At 40.1% G+C, this 20583-nt stretch overlaps 2 protein-coding genes across 4 annotated transcripts; one reads left to right on the top strand and one right to left on the bottom strand.

Moving 5' to 3' along the window:
- Positions 1–363: 363 nt before the first annotated feature.
- Positions 364–16424, top strand: LOC120564989 (dipeptidyl peptidase 9-like). Of its 3 annotated transcripts, none has more exons than XM_039810271.1 (21): positions 364–521; positions 2285–2375; positions 3150–3394; positions 3866–3978; positions 4353–4526; positions 5269–5437; positions 5527–5637; positions 5889–6017; positions 6474–6535; positions 6628–6728; positions 7393–7570; positions 7817–7976; positions 8569–8648; positions 9246–9416; positions 10411–10546; positions 11763–11908; positions 12281–12427; positions 12765–12917; positions 13138–13280; positions 13583–13694; positions 15095–16424. In XM_039810271.1, the coding sequence occupies exons 2-21, from the start codon at positions 2320–2322 to the stop codon at positions 15185–15187; spliced, it is 2679 nt and encodes an 892-aa protein (XP_039666205.1). In that variant the 5' UTR covers positions 364–521; positions 2285–2319; the 3' UTR covers positions 15188–16424. The 3 variants fall into 3 exon arrangements, with proteins under 3 accessions (XP_039666205.1, XP_039666204.1, XP_039666203.1); XM_039810270.1 differs by having other exon boundaries at positions 364–537; XM_039810269.1 differs by lacking the exon at positions 364–521 and adding an exon at positions 1780–2102.
- A 448-nt stretch (positions 16425–16872) lies between these two features.
- Positions 16873–19890, bottom strand: LOC120564991 (angiopoietin-related protein 4-like). The gene is made up of 7 exons (XM_039810272.1): positions 19363–19890; positions 19086–19196; positions 18815–18905; positions 18047–18160; positions 17626–17721; positions 17256–17534; positions 16873–17136 (listed from the first exon to the last, which is right to left on the bottom strand). The coding sequence occupies exons 1-7, from the start codon at positions 19816–19818 to the stop codon at positions 16955–16957; spliced, it is 1329 nt and encodes a 442-aa protein (XP_039666206.1). The 5' UTR covers positions 19819–19890; the 3' UTR covers positions 16873–16954.
- Between the last annotated feature and the right edge of the window lie 693 nt (positions 19891–20583).

Below are 20583 nucleotides of genomic sequence, written 5' to 3'. Positions count from 1 at the left end.
TATTGGGCTCTCAAAAATGGACTTTTTTGATGGACTAAACGATCGATAGATTAACAGTTAATCGATAATGGAAATAATCAGTTGCAGCCTTGAAGCTAAAATAGGAGTCATTGGTACCTTTTCTGGGATTTAACTAAACCGAATCCCACCATTATAAAGAAAATATTTCTAAATTCCTCATATTAATATGGTGTGATATTTCTACAGAATAGCATGAGGGCTATTTCTGCTGTAAACTAGAAAATATGGTTATACCAGAGAATTTTTAGTATCCGTAGACGGGCTCTGGTTATGGGTTATACAAATAAATTAACACAGATACAAACTTGATGAATCACATCCGGGTCAAAGGTCGTAATCTGGTTTAGCAATTTCCATCACAAACTGCTTCCGCGTTAACAGCATATTAGCATTAAGCTACCTGCTCTCGGGAAAATAGTTCACTTGAGTAATTTATTTAGACCCTGACTGTTGTTTCTGACACGGGCGTTTCTTCGACTAAAGGAAGAAAAGCTTTCAAGGTTTGGGGAAGAAAGTGTAAGCTAAAAATGAATGTGTTTAGCTACTGTTTTGTTTTGCTTCAGTTTTAGTACGTTAGCTTACGAGTGTCTGCTTAACGTTAATGGGTGGCTAACTAGCTGGCTCCAAGCATCGTACAGTTTACACAGAGGGTTTTAATTCGAGCATAATAAGGGTTTGTCAGGCTTGATGGTGAGGACACACTCGGCCAGATGTCTGTGTGGTGCGAAGCTGTCGGTCACTTTGAGGATTTTAGCTTCATTAGCTGATGTGTCAAAAAACTATTAACGTTAGTTGTCTGTAACAGTCTCCGTAACGTTAGCTATATCTGAAACACAAAATTCATGTTTTTAAATGGAAAACGTACACTATATGTAGAAACTGAGAGGATGATGCCAGAGATATGCATGTTAAAAAGCGTGTCAAAAAATACCATAGGGAGGTAGCTAATGTATTTATATTCATAGTTCATGATTTCGTGATAAAATATCCCAAAGTAAGACCTGTCAGTATAATTTATTGAAGTCGCATAACCGAAACCAATTAATGGTAACCAAATCTAAAACTGATAGGAAGATTCGAATAAAACCGTAAAGTAGACACACAGTGCACCGAATTTGTTGGGCATAGACTGGGAGACTAAACAGTGATTCAGCCTCCGTTCCAGTTCACGGAGGTTTATTTTTGCTTTCGATTTAAAAACTGTTTGCTGTTTCACTGGGGAAAGACCAACATCCAGATTGTGTGTGTGTGTGTGTGTGTGTGTGTGTGTGTGTGTGTGTGTGTGTGTGTGTGTGTCACTTGCAAACATAATGACAAATAACTGCTTTTTTAATACAGCATTTGAGCAAATCAAAATATGATTTATAAGACAGACTCTAACGTATCTTAAAGAAAGTCAATCAAACTACAGTGAATTAGAATAAAATAAAGCAAAAACAAATGTTTAATCTTTTGACAAAAAAATCTAAACCCACTTAATAGATTTCTCTGAAGATTTTATTAACACCATCTCATGGCCTTTATCAGTTGTCAACAGGTGGTCATATATATATATGTATGTATGTATGTATATATATATATATGTATATGTATATGTGTATGTGTGTATATATATATGTATATGAGTATGTATGTGTATGTATGTATGTATGTATGTGTATATTTTTTTTAGGGAGATTAATTTATGACTGAATTAAAAAAAAAAAGAGAAATTTCGGGCTCCGTTTTAGTCATGTTTCCTTGCATCAGAATTCACTTTAATCAACTCCTATCAAAGTATGATATTTGTTCTTCTGACAGACTGCTGTACTGTTTCCTGGGAATTAACTTCTGTAGAATTTGCACTTTGTTTAAGCCACACTAAGCAGCCTACAGTAAAATGTGGAGTGACAGTGTAACATTTGCCACAGTTATAACACAGACTTTGTGTGTGTGTGTGTGCGTCATGCAGCTGAGTCACACTCAGTTAGACTCCATATCAGGAACACACAGCTGGAAGTGTGGCGGTGGTCGGCTGAAGGGCAGCAGATTCTCGATGAAGCAGGACAGAGACCACTGCCCTGAATGGGGCCGTCACTTCAGTAACTGTTTCACTGTTGATAGCTTGTGAGCTTAGCTTAGGGCATGGTCTAGGTTTTCACATATTACGTTCTGTTTAAATGATCTGTTTGTCAGTTAGACCAGGTGCTGCCATGTTAACGGTCTGATATGTGTTTCAATTGTTCGACATCTTCAGTTCTCGTGTTTACCTTGTTCCCCACAGGGTGTCAGGTCTGGTACAGGGTCGTTGAACGGTTAATGCACAGAGTAAAGAGACTAAAAATTGAAGACAAAACAGAAGACGGTCAGGAAAGGTATGGGACATCTTTTCTCTCACAGCTGTCGAAACCATATTTTTTTTGGTTTCAATTTTCATTCATTTTCATTAAATGAAAATGTTAAAGTTTTTAAAATAGCAAGGTTTTCCATAGTTTTGGCTGCCCAGAAAGATTAAAAGATATAAGATAATAGTGCTGGGAAAATGTAATGAAATTAGGTAGTTTGTTTGTTGACTAAGATCTGAGGCTGTCTGAATCAGTATCACTTTTAAATCAGTTCTCAAAACACATCTTGTTTAAAAAAATAAAACAATATATAAGCCTTTTATTAATCTGTTTTACTGTAGTTCTAATGTATTTTATCTGTTCTATTCTTTTTATTCTATTTCATTCTCTGTGCTGTTAGTAGCCTGACTTTATTTAATTTTTACACAGCCATGTTGTGAGGCTTTACTTTGGCACAGTTATGTCTTGTGCTCAGTGCTAAAGTAAGCATGCAATGTTAGCATGTTTAGCTGTTCAAAGTACAGCTGAGGCTGATGCCTGGTAATGCCATAAGTTGTGCCCACGCTGCTTGCTAATAAAAATAACACTTAAAGATCTCTTTAAGATGTTTTGACCACGTTATCCGGGACCCAGATTATGTGATTAGAGGAATACATAGTCTGTTTTTGGTCAGAACGTCTGATTTAGTAGGTAAATTAATCTGTCCTCAATTACAAATATACCCATATTTAACTAGTGTTACTTTGCCATTGTGAGTTGCTGTAGATGTCAATCAGTGTCATCAGTCTAAGTGTCTATCTACAGCGTCAGACAGGCACTGGCAGGCATGACGGGGGTGGACGAGCTCACGGACAGCACAGAGGTAGTGGAGATGGAGGATGTGAATCCCACCCTGTTCCAGGTGGAGAAGCATACATGGGATGGCCTGCGGAAGATCATCCACAACAGCCGCAAGAACACAGGCGTGGTTATCAACAAGGCGCCACACGATTTCCAGTTCGTCCAGAAGGATGAGACCAGTCCGCACTCCCATCGCATCTATTATCTTGGTGAGCTTGGGGACAAATATTTATTCATTTTGAGGCAGGCTCTGACTTGTTGTCTTTCAGATTCAGTTGCTTCCTTGCAGTCTCTTTGAAAGTTAGCATGCTTTTGAGAAATAGCTCTGGATACAGCTGGTGAGTCAGAGATGCCAGCCTGCAACTGTTTTTATCCCCATTTGATATCTACCGAGCTGCAGTGGATCAAGTCAGTCGGTGCTGGAGAAAACCTGAAACTCAACTAGGAAAGAACATTTTGCTTTAAGGCATAGTTCAGCTTTTTTCTGTTGCAGCTGTCGTGCACAGATTCTCTGCCAAATGGTTGCTGCTCCTTGCTGCCATGTCTGAAGCGGTTAGTTGTGTGTGTGATATCATTTCCAGAGCAGTGTCAAGTGTTGTAATGTGCAGTACAGAGAGTCTATAAGACCTGTACCCATGTTAGTTCGGTTGTAGACTATAATAGCATGTCTACCCTCACAGGAATGCCTTACGCCAGCAGGGAAAATGCTTTACTCTACTCAGACATTCCCAAGAAGGTCCGCAAAGACGCTCTTTTGGTTTTGTCGTGGAAAAAGATGCTGGATCGCTTTCAGGTGAGAATGATTTTTCATCCACTCTGACACTTTAATGTGATTGAGCCTATCCGAACCAGAGTATTATTGCTTGGAGGATGATTATGAACAACTTCTTTTTATAATTGCGTCTTTCCTCATGGAGCTCAAAAATACTGTTTTAAATTTCCCCCTAAAGAGAAAATAATCTAGACCACTTGATTTCATAAACAAAAGTTGTTGCTGCCGAAGAGAGAGAAGTAAAGAGGTTCTGTTTTTTTCTTTTTTCTATTTAGTATGGTAACGTTTTCTTACCGTTTGTTCGGGGCATGGAAAACAAACAAACAGTTTTTTGCTTTGACCTCGTTCAGCCAGCATTGTCAAATTGTGTGTCCTCCTGTAACCCCTGACCTCAGGCCAGCCCTCACCACGGGGGCATCTCGCGGGAGGAGGAGCTGCTGCGGGAGAGGAAACGTTTGGGGGTGTCTGGCATCACCTCCTATGATTACCACCGACCCAGCGGCCTCATCTTGTTCCAGGCCAACAGCAGTCTGTACTACTGCCGTGACGGTGGAAACAACAGCTTCATTGTGAGTTTAAGGGCTGTTCAGTAAGACTTTCATAGCCACACAGCACAGAATGACTGACTGTTAAAAGACAGGTCAAAGTTGCTTTAAAAATAACGCATATGATTAATTGATTATCAAAATGATCGCTGGTACATTTTCTGTTCATCCTCTAATCGTTTCAGTGCTCGTCACAATTCTTAAAAAAAATATTGGGGGTTTTTGCCAAAAATGAAACCAATGTATGTCCTAAAAGCTAAGATACTTAAATGTTTCTGCTTGGGCGCCCGGATAGCTCAGTTGGTAGAGCGGGCACCCATATGTAGAGGTTTACTGCTCGAAGCAGCGTGCCCGGGTTCGACCATGACCTGCGGCCCTCTGGCTGCATGTCATTCCCCCTCTCTCTCCTCTTTCATGTCTTCAGCTGTCCTGTCATAAAGGCCTAAAAATGCCCCAAAAATGATTTTAAAATGTTTCTGCTCTGTTGCAAAGCATTTATCTAATATTTTAAATTGTTTAGTTAGCTTAAGAAGTAGGACTTTTTTTTTAACCCATTCAGGATCACCAGATCCTTTTAGTTTATTTGAATACAATTTAAATCATTCAGAGATGCGTGTTTTTGGTCTCAAATCTCCCTCTTGGTCAGACTTTAGAATAGGAAATGAATTGATGATTTTTACGTCTTTACTTATTGTTAATGACAAAGTGTGGAACTACAGCAGCTGTGACCTCAGATTTCATCCAACTTCTCTGTGTGTTTGTGCAGACTTCTCCCATGGATCCTGTCGAGATTAAGAGCCAGGGTTCAGGCACACGCATGGACCCCAAGATCTGCCCCGGGGACCCCAACTTCATCGGCTTCATCAACAACAATGACATTTGGGTGACCAGCATTGAGACGGGTGAAGAGAGGAGGCTCACCTTCTGCCATAAAGGTCAGCATTGAGAGGGTCACATGTTCCTGTAGAGTCTTACCTGGTATTTTTTCATACAGTGTTTATATTTTTCTCTGTATTCCTGTTAGGAATTGATAACCCAAAAGAGGACCCCAAATCTGCCGGTATAGCCACTTTTGTCACGCAGGAAGAGTTTGACCGTTTCACTGGTTACTGGTGGTCACCAGCTGCTCGTGAAGGTGAGTGAGTCATAGAGATATAGATTGTTGTCATAGTTTTCTTAGCACGGAGGCTTATTATCAGAAATCGGCAATCAAATGAAGATTGATTATTATTAGATGCTTAAATAACAAGAATGTATTCATCTAAGACTTTACCTGTGTAGTTTGTTCTAGAGAGTTTTTCAAATGATTGATACCTACCGGCTTGCAATTTTCTCCTGTAAGCAAAACCGCCTTTGACTGGTTTTACTGGTCTCTCTCTGGTTCAGAATCAGATGGTGGTAAGACCCTGCAGATTCTGTACGAGGAGGTGGACGAGTCTGAGGTTGAGATCATTCATGTTCCATCTCCGGCTTTGGAAGAGCGCAAGACCGACATCTACAGATACCCACGCGCAGGTACACACACACACTCGCACTCCCAATATAAAATATGTGATGCACTTGTTGTTTCCTGGTTTTGTACGATAAAAAGAAATTTGCAGCAGGCAAGTTTATTTAAAGGTGCGCTCTGGAGTTTTCTTGCAATCAAATAAAGTAATTTACATTTAGTGTTACTCACTAAAATACAAAATAAAAAGTCAAACAAATATGTTCAATGCATTTCCTTCCTCATAACACATTTGCAAAGCTGATTTGGCACATTAAGAAAGATGAGATAAGAAAACCGCTCCAGAGAGCTACTTCAGATCAAAAGCTCCATGGGGTACCTTTTTTAAAACTCTGTACATTGTGTACAGAGTTTGTTGTGTAGCTCACAGCATGACACTTATAACTCCAGACTTCTGTTAATATCAGAAAGGTTTCATGTGTGATTATATGTTGATACGTAACTCAGTTTTGTTTTCTCTCCAGGCAGCAAGAATCCTGATATTACTCTCAAAATAGCAGAAATCAGGACAGACAATCTTGGCAAAGTAAGGGCTTGTTCAGTGCCACAAAACTTGATAGTTTACTAAAAAGTTCTTCAGAGAGATGTTCAAATGCCACCTTCTTGTTTCTCCCACAGATTGTCAGCACACAGGAAAAGGAGTTGCCTGTTCCCTTCACCAGCCTGTTCCCCGGGGCCGAATATATTACCAGAGCTGGATGGACAAAAGACGGCCGATAGTACGTTTTATTTTCTTCTCTAAAGCGTAGAAAAAACACCCTGTTATTAAAAGCACCACCCAAAGTCTTTAAAGTGCTCATATTATGCTCATTTTCAGCTTCACAATTGTATTTAGAGGTTGTACCAGAATTGGTTTATTTTTCAAAAAACACTGTATTTTTGTTGTACTGCACATTGCTGCAGCTCCTCTTTTCAACCTGTGTGTTGAGCTCTCTGTTTTAGCTACAGAGTGAGGCATTTCACTTCTGTTCCATCTTTGCTGGGAGTGGCACATGCGCAGTACCTAGGTAAGCACTGCTAAGCTAGTCAGTTGCAGAGCATGAGGGCGTTAGCAGCTAGGCGAGCATTATAACGTGTGTTACAAAGTGACGTACTTTTCTCACGGAAGTAAAGGCTGGACTACAACAGAGCTGTTTGGAGCAGTTTGTGAGCAGTGTTTTCTCTGGACGATGGTAAATCCCTTTGGGGTGGACTTTGGGCTTTTTCACTTTGTAAGTCTATAGGTGCACAAAAATATATATAACACAATAAAGGAAAGGGGAAAAAGCCAAAAAGCATAATATGAGCACTTTAAACGTTGCCAAGCTCTAAAATACAGAATTGAGTAACCTGGAGTCTGTGTACTGCACATGCCTCACAGGTCTTTCTCTCTCTGTGTCTCAGTGCTTGGGCAGTCATGATGGAGCGACGGCAGCAGCATCTCCAGTTGGTCCTGCTACCTCCAGCGTTCTTCATCCCTGCAAATCAGGACGAGGCCAGCAGGCAGAAGAGCCTGGAGGCCCTCGGAGACACTGTACAGCCCTTCATCATCTATGAAGAGACCAGCGACATCTGGATCAATGTGAGGCCTAACACCACATCCTTCTAGGGCTCTGTTAATATTGAAGCCTAAAGGTTTCTCAAGTCATGTCTGGCTCAGTTATGATGCTTTCTGTCACTGTGAGCAGCATTTAGTCAGTTTTTGTTATGGCTGTTTTTCCTCTTTTTGAGCCCCGCTTTTTGAGTTATGCCCATAAGATGGGTTAATGTTCTAAAATGGTGCTGCTTTCAGTGGAAGAAAACGCATCATGATCTATTTGTCTTTCAGGTCCACGACATCTTCCACCCGTTCATCCAAACCAGTGATGATGAGATCAGCTTCATAGCAGTAAATGAATCAAAAACAGGTTTCTGCCACCTGTATAAAATCACCACAGTGTTACAGCAGGGCAGCTACAACTGGGCCAAAGGCTACACACACTCTGAAGGTAACACCATCAACAAGCACAAGCTGCTGTCACACATTCACAATTCAGGTGTACCAGACAAAATGTCCTCCTAGAACGTATCGTTACTTTAATTACTTACTTTAGTTATGAAAATGGAAAACAACCCCTTTCATGTATGCAAACATTACCATACCAACTTCATGCAACCAGTTTGGCAGGAAAAAGGAAAAATCTAATGATAATCTTCACTAGTTGCTTAGAATTTTCTTATTTTCTACATTTTGATTTGGTTTATAAATGTATGAGCTACATGTTTCTTTTACTTCCAGTCTCTTTTTTGCCAGTTTAGTTTCAGTCTAGTTTTGAGTAAGCGGTTGTCTGTTGTAGTTTTTATATCACTGATGTATTTCAGTTTAATTTTTATTCAGTTTTATTTATTATTTAAACATTGACTCATTTCAACACTACATGTTTCCATGAGGCACCACTGTCAAATATATTTAAAAATGATTTATGCCATGCAATGGGAAAGTGATTGTATTAATATTAAGTAATTTAATGTTCCCTGTGGTGTCACACAGGTCAATATATCTATCAGTTTATCCACTTATCTTCTCTCTTCTCTCACCAGATGATTTCAAATGTCCAGTCAAAGAGGAGGTGACCATAACAAGTGGGGAGTGGGAGGTGCTGGCCAATCACGGATCGAAGGTAAAGCCCTGCCCACATATCTGTTCAATGTTGCTGACATTTAACTGTTTCCAGAGCAGCACTAATTTACCCGCCACAGCCACTCATCAGTACACTGACTGAATTATAAATTACATTTGAGATGCGCTGCATGATGTGCAGTACATCTCAGTGAGAAAGCAATAACCTGATCACAGTTAACGGTTCTAGGGGTGTTCTTCAGGGGTCCTGCATCAAGAAGTTTAATAAATTATATTTTCAGGTCAATTTGGAAAATGCACAAAACAGTGTGATAACTGAACTGAGCCAGTGACTTGACTTATCACATATTCATAATTGTCAGTGTGAAAAATATGACAAAAGAATAATTAGTGTAAAATATACCCACAAAAATATGGTTTTGAGTATTGAATCACAAGCTGCACTGAACCCCGTTTTTAGGCTCTGTAAATGTATAATCCAGACTGTAATAATAATGTAGAAATAGTACATTTTATAACAACTTAGAAAATAAAAGTACCAAAAGCAACATATGAAAAAGAAAGGATTAAGACAGGCATGTACGGTAACTGAAGCAAATTTATTGACACTTTTTCTTGCTGTGTTATGTTTGTGCAGCGTTCGTCCAGTCCTCAGATTTGGGTGGATGAGGCAGCAAAGTTGGTTTACTTCCAGGGAACCAAAGACTCTCCTCTGGAGCATCACCTTTATGTTGTGAGCTACGACTCGCCAGGTGAAATCGTCCGACTCACCAAACCCGGCTTCTCCCACAGCTGCTCAGTGAGCCAGGTATGTAAAAGAGAAGAGAGAGACAGACACACACACACACACACACACACACACACCCCCTCACTCACTTGTATCCTGGCATAACTCAAAATTATCGTGTATTTTCTTAATGTTTTAAACCAGTGCAAGTGGGACCTTTTCCACAACTTTTCTTTTTTTGCGTTCACACCAAAAGCTGCTCAGGAAACCTTAAAATTTGCATGATTTTAATCAAAAAAATATTTTATGTCAGATAACATAGTAACCTGGTTTACGTTTGCCTCTGTAGAAAATTTGCTGCCATATATTAGCAGTGATACTGCTGATAATAAAAGCTACATAGAGCTTACAGGGTTTTCGTCTTTTTTTTTTAAAAATTTCAAGATTATTTTTTTGGCATTTTTAGGCCTTTATTATTGACAGGACAGCTTAGACTTGAAGGGGGAGAGAGAGGAGGGGGAATGACATGCAGCAAAGGGCTGCAGGTCGGAAGCGAACCCGCAGCCGCTGCGTCAAGGACTGAGCCTCTATATGGGCCCGCGATCTAGCAGGTGAGCTACCCAGGCGCCCTCATCTTGTCTTTTAATCTGTATCATTGATATGATGGAGGCGTCTGTCTGGTCTGTCTGACCACAGCTACGATACAGTGTTGAAAACCTGAAACAGACATAAAACTGTACTTTTATTTTGTTTATTTTCTATGTGTAATAAGTGTTCGCATGTTGTTTAAATGCTGTTTCACTCCTGTTTCAGACACAATTATTTGATACAATTTTATATATAATCTTCCTAATCATCCATTAGCACCCTCAAAAATAAAAATATTGGTTTTGGCATCAGCTTTCAAAACACTATTAGCATAACAAATTTAAAACAAACCGTGGCAGTTTGTGTTTCTGCATTATGGTGTCAAGTGTTTTTCTGGATTTTGTTTTCCTCCATGGATTTCAGCAGGCATATAAAATAGTTGAGGACGCTGTTTAACGGTTTTGTGTTTGTTTTTTCTTTCATACAGACCTTTGACATGTTTGTCAGCCATTACAGCAGCTTGACCACAGCCCCCTGTGTGCATATCTACAAGCTACAGGGCTCAGACGACGACCCGCTTCACAGAGAGCCTCAGTTCTGGGCGAGCATGATGGAGTCCTCTGGTACTGAAAACAAACAGTTTGTTTATAGCAGCTTAAATGTTGTCTGGCAGCTGTGACGGTTTCTTTTTCTCGGTTTGTATTGCCCTATCACCCGTTTTAAGATGACACTCATATTATTATTACATTTCAGGGTGCGATTTTACAGGGGGGATGCCTGGCATTTCCCCCTTTCTGATCTACATATCCCTGCCTCTGCTGAATTATTTTTATCCCCATTGGGGACAAAATGTATCTCTTCCCCCCCCAGGCCATTATATACCTAAAATAGAAGTATTTTTAACTAAGTAAAGCACTGCAACGTGAACAGTCTATAGTGCCATAAAATGATAAAATCCGAGCGGTAGTTGTTGGTTGTATTTAGCCGCTACAGAGCTCCGGGACGCCGGCTACCAGCAGCAGTTGTTTAGCCTCCAATATGTGAGTGCGAGCCGGCACAGCCAGATGACTGTCCTTTCAGGGGCCATGTAGTGGAGTTAAGCCAGAAAAAGTGAGCATCACGCGTCAATGATAGTTAAGTTTAGGCACCAAAACGACTAGGTTAGTTTAGGAAAAAGATCGTGGTTTAAATGAAAACGCCACAAACAAACGTGCGTTTCCTGGGTGAAAATATTTTTGTTTTCACCGCGAAGTGAACTCCGCTGTCCGGCTTGAAAGCGCTGTGTTTTATGTTGACAACACATTTTTGAGATTATTTTCCATTGGATATTGAAGTTCATGAATAAGTGTTTTTTAGCATAGCTGGCCGAGTGGCACTATATCCATGGTATTGAAAGGGAGATTTCATTTTTGCATGTTTTGTTGTGCATGATCAAAAACATTTCCCCCCCCCCCCTTTGCTTTTTTCACAAATCTCACCCTGATTATACTACATTAGTATAACACTATATCTCACTGAATCCCCTGCAGTGAGCCTCATCTGAACTGGACTGTGATATAAATGTGAATAAATATTTATTCATGAACGTTCAATAACTGTTTTTATGTGCAATATAAATATTTATGCTGCTGTTTTATTTTTAACACAAGTGAACTGTGGTATTTGTATTATATTTCTATAGTTCAAGTACAAGTACTTCTGTACAGTAGTACTTGCTTTTAGTTAAGGGAGTATTTATGAGCCAGTGGAACAAAGTTTCTTGCACTCTATGCATGCATGTATGTACAGTTGAATGACAATAAAAGCTATCTATCTAGCATATATGTTTTATTTTTCCAGGTTTCCCTTTCGACTGCACTCCTCCAGAGATCTTTAGCTTCACAGGGAAGTCGGGCTTTGAGCTGTACGGCATGTTGTACAAACCAGAAAACTTGGTCCCCGGCAGGAAGCATCCCACCGTCGTCTTTGTCTACGGCGGTCCGCAGGTTTGATCTCCCCCGCTGTCACTATGTCATTATATTCATCTCATGTAGACTTAAATGAGTACTTTTTACTTTTGATTCTTTTATTACATTTAACTGATAAAACCAATGTACTTCTACTTAAGTCGGAATTTAAATGCAATACTTATTACTTGTAATGGAGTTGTTTAATTGGGACTTGGTGGCTTTTTACTTGAATAAAGGATCTGAATACTTCTTCTACCACTGACTGCAACAAGGATCAAACTTGTGACTGTGCTGATGTCAAAGTAACGGACAGTCAAAGCTTCCATTTAATGGAGATCAGAAATTAGTCATATCAGCATCCTTATGTTTTTTGACATTGCTGTAACCATGTTTCTGTCTTTCTTCCAGGTCCAGTTAGTGAATAACTCGTATAAAGGAGTAAAATACTTGCGGCTGAGCACGCTGGCGGCTCTGGGTTACGCTGTGCTGGTCATCGATGGACGAGGCTCCTGTCAGCGGGGACTGAAGTTTGAAGGAGCTGTGAAAGACAAAATGGTAGTTAACACTTGAATCATCTGTCTGCTTCAGGACAGACTCATGTAGAGGAATGAACAGTGTTTTATTTGCATGTTTTACTCTTGTAGAAGACATGCATTAATTTACTGATAATGAAAGTTGGTGTTTTATGACCTCATTACTATATGATAAGATATGCAGCTTGTAGTCATGTAGTCGTCCTACTCAGATTAGATTCACATATATAATTGTATGTAACAAGAAGATTTTTTTCCCCCTGAGTTTGTGTTTTAACCTTTTTGTAAACTTGTAGAAGTGAATTCCTACAAAGGATGTTAATGCCAGGTGAGTTACCCCTCTGTTCTCCTCCAATCAGGGTCAGGTGGAGATTGAAGACCAGGTGGAGGGTTTGCACTACGTAGCAGACAAGTACAAGTTTGTGGACCTGAGTCGTGTTGCCATCCATGGCTGGTCGTACGGAGGCTTCCTCTCCCTTATGGGCCTCATCCACAAACCTGATGTCTTCAAGGTCAGAACCATCAACGTATACTCTATTATTGTGCTAAACTGGAGCGCTGTAATATACTCTAGTTACCATTTCAACTGCATTATAAATAGATTTTTAAAAGATGTCTGGCATTATCTTTTTTGTGAGCTCTGGTGCCCCCCACAGTTTATTACAGATTATTATGTATAATAACAACAACAACAAATGCTTCTGTTTGACTTCCTGTTTGTGTATTTTTCAGGTTGCCATTGCAGGAGCTCCAGTGACGTTGTGGATGGCCTACGATACCGGCTACACTGAGCGATATTTGGACACGCCTGAGAAAAACCAGAAGGGATACGAGGCTTGTTCAGTCGCCCTGCACGTTGACAAACTCCCCACTGAGTGAGAGCTGTGATTTCAAATTACACAGTGTTTAGTATTTATGCATTTTTTAGTAAAAATGTGATCACCATTCTGTTCGTTATGTGCACCAGACAACTATAAGAGACTCGTCCTACTGTACTATACTTACCTTACCATACCTTGGGTTATTTACCTCTTTTATCTACTGGTAGGTAGAAGTTTATAGAGGGATTCTGGTCCTTCTTTCCTGTTAGCTGTATTATCAGTTACATTTCCTGCTACAAATGTGTTTGTAAACATTTGGGAAGAAACTAAGAATTGAGTCTTTGTGCTCCGCACAGGCCCAACAGATTGCTGATCCTGCACGGATTTCTAGATGAGAATGTGCACTTTTTCCACACAAACTTCTTGGTGTCTCAACTCATCCGGGCAGGGAAGCCATACAACCTGCAGGTAAGAGGATTTACTTTTTATACTGACTTTAGTGAAAACTGTGACACTGTGAAACAAAGTCTGGATGTTTTTAAGGAGGTCAAAACTCCAGCAACAACTTGTATAAAGAACAACTTGAGGCCGTGTTTCGCGTTCATCCTACAATACTTTTCAAAGCACATTTAAAGTGGCTATATGTTTGTGTTGATGCCAGCGGCCCATTTGAACAAAAGTGGAAGTGTTTTTACCACACTTTCTGTCGTAAAGAACTTTTCTTCACGATGCTGTATTGAGATAAATGTTTTGCTCGGACAGAAAATCATTCATTTACAATAAGAGAATACATTACAGATGCATCGCTGCATTTCAAGTGTTGCATACGGTAACTTAGCCTACTTGGGATATATCGTGAGCTTAACAGGGTGACGTTATAACTGTCACTGTGTCACGAGCCAAGGCATTAAGAGTTTGTTGTAGCAACCAACGTAACAATAACTTCGATTTTATATAGTGCATTTCATGAAACCCAAGGACACTTTACACAGGTACAGGGGCAGTAGGCCAACACAAACACTGACTAAAAGGAATCAAATGTCCGCGCTAAATGGAAGGGGGGCGTGATTTAATGTCGGCTACTGACGTACAACCACATTGCGTAATCTGCAGTTGTTTTATGAATGAAATGGACATATAACATACCTGAGGGCCAATTCGGGGTCGGTTTTGAATCCTTTACAATCCCGTAATTGTCTCCATCTGTTGAAAGCCCGACCGAGAGTGACTCGGGTTTTACCTTTTTTAGTTCTTCATTTATTTCCTTTTTTTTTATTGTGATGGTCCTGCCCCAGTATCAGCCATAACTTCAGCAGATAAATACAATTAGGCCTATATAAAGAAATCTCCTGCTACCCTTTACCTGGCAGGATACTCACTAACACAGGCTTTTGCGTTGTTACGCCAAAATCTGTGAACCATCAGAATGTGTCAGACCCGGGCAAAGGCATTAATAAAAACAATATAAAAATAGCCTTCTTTTCATGTTGGTCTCGTTTGCTCTTACAGGTCATTTATAACCATCAGATGCAAAATTACACAGTTTCAGAAACATTTAAAAGTTACATATAGTCACTTTAAGTAAGATTAGTACCAAAAAAAGGGCCAACCAGTTATGTTTGGTCTTGTTCTTCTTCAGATCTCTTCCTTCTTTAATAAACTAAATCGAGACAGCTGCAGGGAGGAAGGTGTAAAGCTTCTGCAGTTTTTTCCCCAGTATTTCAATCCAAGATAAGCTTTGAAAAAGTTAAGAAATTGTACTTGATAATCTATCGCTAACCAAGAAAAGTAAATCTACAATCCCGGAAACCAACAATCCAGCTGATCTTGTGATGAATGAACAAGTTTTTTTTCTTCTGTTTTTCCAGGTTTATCCCAACGAGCGGCACAGCATCCGATGTCCAGAGTCTGGAGAACATTATGAGATTACGCTGCTGCACTTCCTCCAGCAAAACCTCTGATAAGCCTTTCCACACAGTGACACTTCCCTTCCTCGCTTCCTAACCTCCTCCCCTCCTCGTCTCCTCTTTCCCTTTCCTCCATTTATTTAAACCTGCATCACCTTCTCCTTTTACTCGATTTTATGATACGCTGAATGCAAGCTATGCCAAACCGCATCACACCTCGAGTTGTTTCATCAGTCTTAAAAGTGCTGAAGCATTTTAGCATCAATAAACATGACAAGATTATTATTCCGATTTTAGTATAATTACCATAAATGAGTAAATGAGAACCGTCACTGAGAGAAATCAGTCTTGTAGTCTTTACACTGCATTTTACAGTGGAGGGAAGTCTGCTGGATTGCTTTAAGCCCCAAAACAAGCAGAGGGCGTCCTTCGTCCTGAAAAAACTGCTCTAAAGCTTTCTGAGATTGTAGTGATGGCAGGCAAAAAATAAAATCACAATGCGACTATGATGTTTAAAATGCTGCTCGTTGCACCATTAACAGAACTTTGTCAGCAATGCAAAAAAGTACAGAAGTGGACCTACTGTGCTCGGTTTTCATTTTTCTTTTGTGCCATTCCTTTTTTTTTTTTTTTTTATTGAACTCATACTTTGTTTCTCCGGGACCTGTCTGATAAAGTTATCGTTTTCCTGTGTCTGTGAATAAACACTGGAGTGAAGTTAGTAAACGTAAAGCTCTATAAGAACATAAACGTAACCCCCCCTTGTCGTATACTCTGTGCCCTCATGTGCTATTATAGATTACTTTTTATGTGCTGTGCCACACTTTGACCGATCTACAAGTAAGAAAAAAAAAAAAAGTCACAGGCCACATTTTTATTGTGTAGTGTTAACAAAAATATTTTTATGGATTCTTATGCACTCATTAAGGTGGAAATATGTAGCGATCTGTTGCTGTTTCACTCACTTGCTTGCTTTAATGTTTCCGGGGAGCTTCTTTTTCTTCTTCTGCTGCTGAGGACTTTTGCACATATTACGTATATTTGCCTTGGTGCCAACAAACTGACCTATAAGATGATGTATGACACAACTGTTGGCAGTCTGAGGTGCCTTGCAAGAGTTTTTAGAGCGCCTGCTCGTACAGTATATATCAGGGAATCCTACGACGATTAAATGCCTTGTTACGTGTGTGTCTGATGACTATCTGTAAGATGAGCTACCGTGACCTTTTCATGGTTAAATGTACTCTCAGATATTGAAGAAATAAACAGAAGTGAACAATCTTTTTTTAAAGTCTTGTCACCAAATGAAAATGTATTATTTTGAAAAGTATTTCAGATGTATTTTTGTAAAATAACAGGAAAGATTCCTCTTCTAAAAGTTCAGGCAGTTCTTAGATAAACAGTTTTGGGCCTTGTGATTATACATGTTTGCGTTTAGGGGGAAGGCGATAAAACAAAGTGATAAACTTACAACGTCAACCTCAGCGAATAAGTCTGATTCTAAAACAAAATGCTAACATTCAGTCAGGAGGAGTGAGAAAGATTGAACTCAACTCCTCACAACATGGAGGACAGCATGAACAAAGAGCCAAGATGTATTAAACATTTTTAAAAACTTTATTTTCATCCACTTTAAATTAAATATATAAAGGATATTTACATAAAGTGTATACATTATTAAAAATATAAAATATTAAAACAATATAAGTTAATCAAAATATTGATGATGTATACATGTACAGAGATCATGAAATTGAGTTAAATACAGTTTGATGTTTTTGTCTTCTTTGGTCCTCTGCTGTTTGATACAGACTGATCTGCTTATTGCTCTATTGTGGTGGGTGCGATTTTCAGAAGAGTGGTCTTAACAGAGTTGTTTTGTCCCTTTGTGGACGTCCAAAACATCCCTTGTCTTCTGAACTGCTGTCCCCTGAGCAAGCTCGGCCTTCTGGGATATTTACCATTAAGGTTTGACTCACCACAGCTACTGAACCACCAACCACCTGCAACAAAAAGAGCATTTTTAGAAAAAGTTTTAGTTTTTATTTAAAATTTTCCAGGTATTAAGCCACTCAGACAGTTTGTGTGTGTTGAGGTTTTGGGGTCAGTGAAGCCGTCGTACCTGAGAGCAGTTCAGCACAGTTGACATCTGCAGCGAGGTCATTGTCTCTGTCGGCTGTGGAAAAAGGAAGACCAGATTCTCCGGTTGTCAGTATTTTCTCCTGAACCCCAGATGAAGATTCCAGGTGGAGAGCGAACTTCTTCTCTTCTCCGTCAAGTTGGAGTCGATACCGAGCCTCCTGTTGCTGCTCTCCTGCCCAATCGGAGAGCTCCACCTGCAGGACGTACTGGCCTTGTTTGGAGAGAGAGTGGATGTTCTCCAAGCCCAACCAAAACTCACCTGAGGGGACGAGAAATGTTAGGATTAATTGTTGCCACTGAGGTTTAGTGATGCAGATATTTAAAGAACCTCTTTGCGCAAAGTTTCTCACCATTCAGGTTGCCGAAGCCTTTCTTATAGCTTTCCCACAGCTGGTTGAAGTTCTGGGATCCATCGTGACGTTTCTGGATAACTGTCCATCCACCTTCTGCAGAGAGAGGGAGAAAAGATTAAGTTAAAGAGGCTTGTAAGAGATAATAATTCACGTTTTATTGTATTGATGCTGTATTGGAACACTTAACTCTTTGGCAGTTAAAATGTGAGAGCCATTTAATTTTTTTTTAGCTCATATAACTGACATGTGCAACCCTTTGATCTAAAATGTCTCCTGTTAGCAGCAGTGTTCTTTTAGAGCATCTACTCTGTGATTTAAGCTTTTGAGACAGGTGTAGTTTTGGCTAAAAAAGTTGCCTCGCTTAGCCTCTAGCAGTTTAACCAGAGGACCTTTTATGGAAAGTTTTTGTTTGACTCACCTGAAGTCATTTCACAGAGGACGTTAAAGGGCTGGGAGCTCTCTGGTTGGATCCTGTAGACGCCGCTGGCTCGCTGCCCGCGTACAAACAGGTCGTGACAGTCTCTGGCCAAACCTGACAAAGCACAGAAAACTGATCAGATCATTGAGGTTTTTGTTCAGACTGAGGCAGCAGAGTATGTTCAGTCAGGCTCAGGTTTGAGTTTGGAAATTAAATTTGGTACATTTGCAAAAATTCTTGATTAATCACACTTGCTGCTTTTTTTTTTTTTTATACCTTGCTTGAGCTTTCTGTGTCCTAAGAACATAAAGTACAGTAGGTGTGTTTTAAAAGCTGCTGTCCTCATTTTCTCCTGATCTTTGGACTGTATGTGAGCTGCTCTGCCAGCAAATCAAGTATTGTAAATTCAGGTGCAAAGGTGAACGTTTGTTCTTATGTCACTTTAGGATACATGAATAGCTCCTGTATCTGTGCACTCTATTTAATGTGACATAGATGTGTACTCTTTCAGGCATTTGTGTTTCATCTCAAAGTACTTGTATTTGTTTATTGGCGTTTAGTACTTAAGGCAATATGCCCAGAAAAAGAAGAAGAAATGAGGGCAATTGTTACTTAGTAGTTAATTTTTCTAAGGCGGCACAAGTTTTCAGCGCACAATAGGTTAAACCCTTTTACAAAGTCTTTTTAACATCATCACTCATTAACTTTTTTAGCTTCACTCTCAAAGCTTATTTGTCTTTTATCACTTTTACAAGTTTATTTTCTTACCTGATGCGTCTTTGCTGTGCTCTGCTGGCTCACCCATTAGTGCCATCTCCTCATCTCTCCGTCGGTGTGATTTTACTCTCTTGTGTGCGACCTGGCGGATCACAGAGAGAGGTCAAGAAACTATGATTAATCCCTTACATTCATCGTGTTACTGCTAAGGTAATCTTTTGATTAGAGGGATCATCCTGCAGCCGAAGGTCACAGGTTTTGTTCTCTCTCACCAGCTAAATCACACGAGGTTTACAGTTTATTTTAATGTGGTGAAACTCACCTTGCTCTGCAGGGTTTGCAGGTACAGACTCTGTTTCTCCAGTTTGTCTTGTTGCTGCGTGATTTTCTCCACCAGCTGGTCAATGCGTCTGTTCTGAGCGGCTACCAGTCTCTGGAAAAATAAAACCTTTGGTCAGCTTCTGATGGAGGTTTGTCTCCAATAGTGACACTCCATTAGAACATTTACTAGTCTGTGGGGTTTCAATTGTTATTTATCTCATTGCAGAACTACTAATTTTCTTCCAGTAAGCTTTAAGAAAGCAGTATTTTCCTCTCACCTGGATAAATGAGACTCTTGTGTTTTCGCTGTTGTTGCTTTTCAGTGTCGGCTCGTTAAGCACCTCATCCACCTTCTCCTCTAGCCTGTCCATCCTGGTGTGGATGCCCTCGCTCTGTCTCTTCACCTCCTCGGCCAGCCTCTCCCTCTCCTCCTCCTCCTCTTTGCTTCTTGCCTTCAGAGCTTCATCTTGCTCCTGCTGCCTCCTCTGCAGGCCAGCCACCGTGCCGTTGAAGGCCTTCAGTTTGGCATTGATGTCTCTCATCTGGGCTTTGGTCTTGTCCACATGCTCCTTCAGACCCTGGCCCAGCTGCAGGAGGCCGTGAGCCACCACGTTCACGTCGTCCCAGGAGGCGTGTTTGTCCTGGCTCAGCAGAGCTCTTCTGTCCGTGGGGAAAGCGGTTGCTGCGTGCACCAAAATGGTCATCAGGAGGATGAGAAGCTGTGGCATCTTCATCTTTTTGTCGGCTGTTTCAGTATGAATGCTGGTTCTGATGTCTCTCTCTGTTCTGTGCTGCTGAACAGCATTGTGAGGTTTATATTGCTCAGTGCCTCAGCAGAGGGCTTCTCTGATTGGCTGTTGGAGCTTGGAGGTGGGGCAGGATTGAGGCTGGGGGCGTGGATAGTCTTTCATAGTAGTAGTTCACCCTTATACGGACTTGGATAATGATGCAATGAAAGGTCTGAATTATTGATTAAACACTGACTGATACAGGAATGTAACATGGATTCTGTTTTACTTTCAAAGCTTAAACTGAGGTTTTCTACCAAGGCCCTTAATACATTATTTTTCATGTAATTGGTCTTTTTTTCGAGCTGTGTTCCTTGTAGTTGTTTTTTAAAAACTCAAATATTCTATGTAGGGCTGTAATTAACAATTATTTTCTGAACTAATAAACAGTCTATAAAATATCAGAAAAATGCCCGTCATAATATCCTAGAGCCGCCCAAGCTGACCTCAAATGTCTGGTTTTTCACCAAGTCACCATGTTTTTCATCCCAATTTTACATCCCCAACACACTGAATAAAATAAAACTATTTATCTACAGTGTTTTCCATATTTCCATTTTATTCGAGCATTTCATCCAAACTTATTTAAACCAATACCATATGTATAGTTTTTGCATTTTTGTTTTTAGCAAGTTTTGTGTGGGAGGGCAGATTGATTGGGGGAAAAAAGTCAGTGAGAGGAGAGGAGTCAGTATGAGAAGTAGGGGAAAG

The sequence above is a fragment of the Perca fluviatilis genome, chromosome 9, assembly GCF_010015445.1.
Source record: "Perca fluviatilis chromosome 9, GENO_Pfluv_1.0, whole genome shotgun sequence".
NCBI lineage: Eukaryota > Metazoa > Chordata > Actinopteri > Perciformes > Percidae > Perca > Perca fluviatilis.
Note: the sequence above shows the minus strand (reverse complement) of the source record. Positions and strands in the feature narration are given on the sequence as shown.